The sequence below is a fragment of the Vigna umbellata genome, chromosome 5 (genome assembly GCF_029865625.1).
Source record: "Vigna umbellata cultivar VRB3 chromosome 5, Vumbellata_1.0, whole genome shotgun sequence".
In the NCBI taxonomy this organism is placed as follows: Eukaryota; Viridiplantae; Streptophyta; class Magnoliopsida; order Fabales; family Fabaceae; genus Vigna; species Vigna umbellata.
The window spans coordinates 51,725,004-51,734,028 of record NC_142169.1 but is presented as its reverse complement, the minus strand read 5'-3'; the positions used below and the strand labels follow the sequence as shown (position 1 = coordinate 51,734,028).

Below are 9,025 nucleotides of genomic sequence, written 5' to 3'. Positions count from 1 at the left end.
TTAAGAAGTTGTAGGTTGTGATTGGAGAAATTTCATCAGGTATAGTTATATGGTAGTATTCAAACCTCAATAGTGATGTAAAGGATGGGTAAAGATTTATATGTCGCACCTTGATCTCTATCCAGTGATGTGTATGAGTGAACTTGTTTATACTTACTTTTAGTTCGCATAAGATAAAAATTTGAGATTTGGTTAACACTAAATATCCTTGGGATATGGTTTTGATCTCGGGGAGCACATTATAATTGAGGTTGCGTTGTGGTTGATTGCCTGATAATCTCTATAGACGAGTGGTAGGAAGTAACATGGTGGTTAAATGGTTGGGAAGGTGTACTTGCCTGAAAAAGTTCTTGAATAGAGTGGTAGGAAGGGATACTTGGCACAATGGTTTTGTGCTATGACATCTTTTGATGACCCATTAATTCTTTATATCTATGGGAGTTATTTCAAGTATTAGAGGATTAATTAGTGTAACCATTAAGCTATATTTTAATGTTATAGGATGGATTTAACTTATGTGGCATACGTAGTTTATTTAAATGGGTAGGTGCAGTACTGATAAGGAAGCTAGTTAGTTTTAAATTCGGCCTTATTGATATAAGTGGTTTCATAAATTATAACATTGTTGATTGAGTGATCTGTTGAGTCTTATCAAAGATACGCAGTTGTTAGGTACTGGGTTACGGATAACATTAAGTTTGTGGATTCATATTAGGTTAGGATGTGGGAAGGTATTTTGAGGACACAATTTATATTCCTAAGATTTAGAGTTTATAAGTTAATTCTTGAAGAATGTTTTAACTTAGGCTAGTAATGGTTGCTAGGAAAATAATTAAATAAAGGTTGAGGTAATTTGGAGTATAATCATGAAAGAAGCTTGATTATTCTAGTTTTGTTAAGTATTTCAGAAGTGTTTATCAGGTGAAGAAAATAGTGGTTCAACATTTAGTGTGAGTTAAATAAAGGATGAGGACAAGTATTTTAGGGATATCTGACCAATGCAAGTGAAGGATAGATATTGTAGTCTAGAGTATGATCGAAAGGATGGTTTGGTCATGTTTCAATATGTTTTTAGAAGTTTATGGTCTTAAAGAATTGTGAGTTGATTGTTGAACATTAAGTGTAGTTAAGGGTGAAGGCAATATTACCAAGAATCAGATAAGTCCATCAAGGACGAGTGAAGGAAATGATGCATGATATTAAGTGTGGAAGGGTTCCTATGAATGTTATAAAGCATACTCAATATAGGTATTAGTTTTGGACAAGTTCTTGTTAAGTGGGTATAGAAAAGAAAACATAAGGATGAATTATTTAGTAATAGTGTTTTGGACTCCGTGTAATCATCAGAGTAATTAGAAATTTTACGGAAAATAGAAGTATAGGGTAAGGTGGAGCAATCTAGTAAAATTTTTGGTAAACATAAGTGGCTTTTGGAGGCGTACAATTTCTAGGAGTAGAAACTGTGTTGAGAAAATATAATGGAAAATTGTTACGGAAAAAGAACGATTCTTAGAGTTTTACATGGTCATGGAAGTCTTAAATAAGGATCTATAAGGAGAATCACTTTCTAGTTATAGTAGGAATGAAAAGTTTTCTCGAATCTTGTGATTATAGTTTATGAGTGATCTTGGCACAAGTGAAGAAACGGACAAGCAATTTGGAGAGAGCCCCACCTATTTTCATACATCCAAGGGATTTTAAGAATTCAGGGGCTGCCAATTGTCAACTAAAGACAAAAACAAAATCCTGAAGTTAAGGGGAAAATCTAATCTAAAACCAAGAGTAGTTCATTATAGGTTAGAGTAAAAAGTTGGAAGTTGAAAGTTTTGAGCTATAAGTGATGATTTGGCATAAGTTATTACTATGAGTGGTTAGGTTACATAAATCTGGTATGGAAGTTAATGGTTGATTATTTTTGTTTTAGGTGATGAGATTTTAAATTAAAAGGTTTTTGTAAAAGGAGGAGATTTTGGGTCTATTATTAAGTCAATTATGACTTAGGAATCTCAGTAGGTAGAAGTCGTATGTTGATTTTAGGAGAAAACCGTTAGAGTAATATCTTCTTATTAGTAAGTTCAACCACGAGTGTGGGAGAAGCTCTTCACACGAGGAAATTTCTCTTAAGCACATCAGTCAACATTCATTTAGTTTTAATGCTACTTAACTAAGAAAGTGTGTGTTAGATCTTTCTCACATTTTAGAAGTAGATGCGACTACAAAAAAAAAAGAAGATGTCTCATTAAGAGGGCAACCCCTAAGTATAGAAAACCATCGAATAGAATGACTTAGAGGAAAGATCATCTACTTAGTCAAAGTAGTTTGGGAAAGAAGAGTAAATGAATTTACAAGGAAATTAGAAGATAAGGTGAAATAATCATAACCTTATTTTATGTCCAATTTTCGAGGACGAAAATTTTTGTTGTTGGGGAGAATGTAAGACCCATAAAAATAAAAATATATATATATATATATATATATATATATATATATATATATATAGTAGTAAATTTTAGCATTTTATTAGTAATAATAATTTTAGTGGATAGAAAAATGTAAATTTTGGATATAAAATTATAGTAATTTTATAAGGAGAAGTTAAAATTTTTGATAACTTATTTAGTATTTTTTTTAAGAAAATCGAATAGTAAAAATTGAATAGTGAATAGTAAAAAGTGAATAGTAAATAGTAAATAGTAAAAAAAAATAATAAAAATAAATTTTCAGCATTAAGATTCCTTAGCATGGAAGAAATTAGTAGGTAGAAACTAAGATCAGATTTGGTGAGTAAATGATTAAAATATTATTTTTTAAATAATATTAAAATAATAAATAATATTAAAATATTAATGAATAGTAAATTTTTTTTACCTATAAATAGCCATAGGAGGGAAGGGTATTTGGCACCAAAAAAAAAAGAGGAATCAAGTGAGAGCTTGAGAAATAGAGAAGAAAGAGTTAGGGAGAAATTTTTAGTTGCAAGAAGAGTAGAGGTTCTGAAGAATTTCAGGGAAACAAATTCGGAGTAGGAGATTAAGTCTGGAATAGAGGTAAGGGGAGCTAATCCTTCTTGTATATGATTTTTATCCATGTTATGATAATGAATATGAGTTATGAGTATGTTAAAATTTTGGTAATGGTAGTTATCTATTCACTTATATAAATTTAGTTTTCATGATTATAATTTTCTTATTTTCGAGTTAGTATGGTAAAACTTTTCTTTTAATTATTTTGACCGTTGGATTTAACTAAAATTTTAATATATGAATCCTAAGACCTATTTCTTCACTTTGACCGTTTGGATTTGTAATTAGAAGTCTGTACTTAGAGAAATAAATCCTGCATGTTTGAGTAAATAAATTACCCCTGTAAATCTGTTACTTAGTCACCTCGGTAAAATATATATTATGACTCATTTGACCATTAGATCAACTTGAAAATTTTATATATGATTCCTAAGATATATTAATACACTTTGACCGATCGGATTTTTAATTGAAAGTCTATGGTTGGAGAAAATAAGTTTTAAGTTTTGAAAAATCTGATGAACACTATATTTCTGTTCTTAAGTTATCATGGTAAAAATTTTATATATATTTCATTTACCGTTAGATTGAGCCCAAAATTTAGTATGTAATTCATAAGACATATTAAGTCATTTTGACCGTTCAGATTTGAAATTAAATGTCTGTGATTAGGGAAATTAGTTCCGCATTTTGAGTATAACCAAAAACCACTTAAAATTCTGCACCTGAGTTACCTCGGTAAAACCTCAATATCTATCTAGTTAACCGTTGGATCAACCTGAAATTTTAATATGTAATTTATAACAAATAGTGAATTATTGTGACCATTCAGATTTGAAATCGGAGTTACAGATTTATAGATATTAATTTCGTATCTTCTCAGGGATCTCAATATTGCTTAATTTCTATTTTTTGATATCTATATTAACTTTCGGTGTTAATATTATATGCTATTGTTTTAAATCTGTAAATAAGAAATTTGTTAAAAACTAGTTGAGGAACGCTTTGGCTAAGGAAAGATTTGGTACTTAAGTTGTCCATTGTGACGCACCTCTCTTTCCTGGAAGTATACTCGACGAGTTTTTAACTTAAATCCTATTGAACAGATTATGTACTGTTAAATTATTGTGTAATATATCTTGTTGGAATATATTCAGTTTGTATGATTTCTGAAATAATTGGACTTTATTAGATTTGAATTTATGCATCTGAATATGATTGTGAATTATAATGATGTGATTTATGTGGAGAGTATGTGAATGTATGCGATATAGTCAATTTGTATGACTTTTGGGATGGATGGACGTGATGCATATTGGTGTATGCATTCTGATTTGGTGTTTGATGCATATTGGTGTATGCATGATGCATATTGGTGTATGCATGATGCATATTGGTGTATGCATGATGCATATTGGTGTATGCATGATGCATATTGGTGTATGCATGATGCATATTGGTGTATGCATTCTGATTTGGTGTTTGATATATATTGATGCATGCAATGTGGTTTAGTGTGTAACTCATATTTGTTTATGTAATTTGATCTGGTATAGTGAGCATAGTATGGTTTGATATCGAGGTATGTTTATTGTATTGAATTGTTAGCTCACCCTTACATGTGTGTGCATGTGAATGCGATGATCGTATAATGCGTGATATTATACGGGAGCAGATGAAGGAATGTCGTCTGAAGCAATACCAATGAAGAAAGAGATCGAAGATAAGTTAGAAGGATTCAAGTTATACTTAGGAGTTTATAGTTGAAATCTGAGTTTAAAATATGTATATCAACTGTGAATTTTTAAGTGTGAGATTACGGGATGTTACCGTAAATGTAATAATATGAATTATCCAATGTGAGATATTGGGATGTTACATAGTGGTCGCACGAACCGAAGAGGAAGCTCTTGCTTCGGTTAAGCAGCGCCACCGACAAGCTTGGATCCTGAACCTCCCACGCTGTTCGGGACCGTGCCAGGTTCAGATCCAGCAACAGTTTTCTCTCTCCAGCGTCGACGATTGAATTGATGTCAAGCTTCGAGACCAGATCAGTGTCAAGCTTCGAGACCAGATCAGTGGCGCGCTCGAAGCACTTCGCCGCGAGATCAAATTTCCGGGGTATGGGGAACCCTAACACCACGTAAGCTTGCATCTTGACACCTCACCAAAGACAACTGCCACATCATCAGCCCACTAACTCCGTTTCCTTCTATTTAACGGAAGGGACTCATTAGACTCAAAAAATTACAAGTAAGGATCCATTCCACTCACATTTCTAGAAAGGGACTAACTTGAGATTTCCGAACCAAAGTGGGGACAAAATTGGGTATTATGCCTAATTTATACTTATGTCCATATTAAACTCTTAATAGAAAATCTATTACTTAAAAAAAAGTTAAGAATAACCGAGCATCTTTATTAAAATACAACATTTAATGTTACCAATGTATCTGGTTATAATTTCTAATCAATCATTTATTTACTAATTCCTTAATCATTAACTTAAAGAGAGTAGTTAATGATAATTTACCTTCAAGTGAAACTAACTTAATTTTATTAAACAATCTCTTAAATCTTAACTAGTAGATACTTCACATAGTGGTAATCCAAAAGAAAATGCTAACTAATCCGTCAAAACATTGGTTACAAAATTAAAACCCCTTTTATTGTAAACAAAAGTGTGATCTCATATGGTTTTATCATAATATAGTCTTCCGAATAATTATTTATATACATCTTAGTGAATAATATAAAAATAGATACTTTATTACACTTTTGTGTTTCTATATTAGAGAATAATATATAAATACTTTTTTAACACTTCTGAGTTTCTATATTAGAGAATAATATCAAAATAGATACTTGATCACACTTTTGCTTTTCTTTGTTAGAGAATAATATGGAAACAAACACTTTATTAAACTTTTGCATTTCTACTTCTATATAGATTTTAAAGAATAATATATTTGAAGCAAGTTCTTAATTTATTTCTTTAATGGACTCTTATTATTGCATAATGTTTTTAAAAAGTAAGCTTTAATGATAAAACTTAACCAGAATTCTAAAATTATTTTTTAGTGGGTCCTATTATCTCTCTATTCAATAACTCTCATTCAACTTCAAAATTTTATTTTTACTAGTTAAGCAACCTTGATAATAATTTCTTATGTAAATAATTCATATAAAAATTCCATAAGAACCCATTAAAGCTTTGGGAACGAGCTTGCACAAAACTTACCTAATGGTTAGGAAAGAAATCACAAATATTTTCTTTTATTGAATTGAGGAAAAAAACACATTAAAAGTTAGCTTCCAAAAGCAAAGCTTTAAAATTTTTATTATTTTCTCTAGTTTTTCTTCCACTTCAAAATTTAAATCTGTCTCCTTTTTATATGTTACTAAACCTGATAAGTTTTTACAAAGTGTTTTAGTATTTTTTTTTTTCTCAAGGTAACCCACATGATTCTTCAATTTGTAAGTATGATTTGTAGTCCTATAAATTCTAAACAATTCCTATAGACCTACCCCAAATATGGTTCTTTATCATAGTTAGCCAAAAATGCATTTTATTTTCAAAGATACCGAAATGAACAATATCAACTTCACATGACTAATTTTTATCAAATTGATATAACTAGTCTATTTTTGTAATTTTTTGAAATCTGTCCTATATATGTAATTCTGAAAAAGAAAGTTGCACAATTTTGTATTTCCACCAAAGTTATTCTGTACTTGTGTATGTGGGTAATCCTCCTCTATTAATAGTATGAAAAAAGAAGACTATGATGTATTTACATGATGTGTTTCTTAATGAAACCTATGTTGTCAATCTACATTTTTTGGCCCACTTCTTTACTTTATGTGGTGCATCACAAGTCATGTGGGGCTGGTCACTCTCTATAGAACCATTTCAAAATTTAGATAACAACTTCCAACCTCGAAGGAATTGGATAAGAACATAGCTTGTGGAGGGCCCCATTTCCCCTTCTTTCACAATAAAGAACACATCCAACCCAGCTACCCCAAACAGATCCTACTAAAAGAGGGGTTCTTCAATGGCCCCAAATTCTCACCCTTTTCAGTTTTATCACCAAAAAATATTGAAAAAACAAAGGAAACAACATTGAATGCGCAATTTCCGGTGATGTGCTTGGTTGGTTGCTTTAGTTGGACATCAATACCCCACCACCAGTACAACATATTCACCAATGATGCACTAAACACCACACACAAACAACTAAAGCAATCATCATCCATAGAACAAACATCCAAACCTTTGTCTTAGAATGTCCTTTTGTTTTCACAGAAACCGTAATAAAAAAATGCCTATGACTCAGTTACTTGGAAGTCAGAAGCTAGTGATCTTTCAAGGTACTTCAGATTGAGAGAGTCAGAGACTAATATAATAATTTAAGATGCTACTCTCAAGGTGAAAGAAAAATGGTTATATGACCATCATACCACACCAAATTGTATATCTGTAAAGCCTATGATTTGTGCAGTTTCAATCATTCACACAAAGTAAAGAACTTGATTTGACCCAAAAACTCAGAATTTCAAATTAGCTGCAAACTCATGAGTTAACAGAGTATTATGATGATAGAACAGAACTCTTTTCAAGATCAAATGAGAAAACATGAATAATTTACTAAACAAAAGGCTAAAGGGTAAAGGGTAAAGGGTTCAATTATTTGGTCTCTGTGCTGTAAAAACACTGACAATTAAACAAGCTTTTTTTGGAATACAAGACAGCATTCACTTATTCTCTGGCTGCATATACAACAGCTAAACACAGTTTGAAGGTTCCTATTCACCCCCTTTGTACCTATTTTTAACTGATTCAACATTTTGTTTACCTATTACAGCTTCTTCAGCACCATCAATGGCCTTGCCTAGGCTCTGACTTGCCACCCCCTTTTTGGCTTCCTTGGCCTTCTTCTCCTCTGCAACACGCTCAAATTCTTCAGCTGTGGAAGGTGCCCTCTCTTCCATCAACCTCCCCTTGCTTCCTTGCCCATAATTCTGACATGCATGTTCATGTTTTCATTCAACAAGTGCATCAAAATCAATCACAGTATTCATTCAAATGTCACCAATTTATGATACCCAGTTAAACACTTTGCATGCTCAATCACTTTCTAACAAACCCATTTCAGTAGAGATCTCATTTTCGCATCCAATAACCCAAAAATTAAACCTTCCTTGATTTCTCATGCGTTTTGATAACTTGATCCACTTCTCCGGCCATTAACAAAAGAATCATGCAATTTAACAAAACAGAATAAAAAGTTTGCACATTTACTCTGCCCTCCTACACACCCACCAAATCAGAACCAAAATTTAGAGTAAAAAGAAACAGTAATAGTCACAGAGTTCGTTCTTGCCACACACAGATTAACAATCTTTTGAAACGAAGCACCGGCATGGAGAGAAGAGAAATGAAAGATAAACAAAATACCTTAATGGGGTTGTAGAGAAGAGGCCTAGAGGGCTTGGCCAAGGAAGATCTTGAAAGATTGAAGAATTGGGTACCAGCCATAGTTAGCAAGAGTGAGTGTAAAAAAGTGGTTTTTGAGCTTCAGTTTTCACTTCAACTGTGCTGTGTAGTTGCGTTTGTTTGAGAGAGACGATGATGATGTTGGAAAATAAATAAATATATAGAATAGAATATAATAAAAAAATAAAAATAAACGATGATGATGTTGGAAAATAAATAAATATATAGAATAGAATATAATAATAAAAAAATAAAAATATTGGAATTTGAAACAGTAGGGACGTGTCTGTAGGTGGAAGCAAATGATAGGCACGTGGTGGTGGTGTTGACATGAGACGCTTCATTCATGCAATCCAAATCCAATCGGACAACATTGTAGAATTCTAAGCAAAAATAGGATATGCCTCCTTTTTATATACACACAATTTTGTATCCATCTCAATCTAAGGAAATCATATGTAATCAATATAATTTATCATATTTATAATAGTGTTACCTGCTT

General features: G+C 31.7%; 1 protein-coding gene across 1 annotated transcript; it reads right to left on the bottom strand.

Moving 5' to 3' along the window:
- Positions 1–7,653: 7,653 nt before the first annotated feature.
- Positions 7,654–8,666, bottom strand: LOC124838083 (uncharacterized). Its single transcript, XM_047313602.2, has 2 exons — positions 8,485–8,666; positions 7,654–8,048 (listed from the first exon to the last, which is right to left on the bottom strand). The coding sequence occupies exons 1-2, from the start codon at positions 8,563–8,565 to the stop codon at positions 7,833–7,835; spliced, it is 297 nt and encodes a 98-aa protein (XP_047169558.1). The 5' UTR covers positions 8,566–8,666; the 3' UTR covers positions 7,654–7,832.
- Positions 8,667–9,025: the final 359 nt, after the last annotated feature.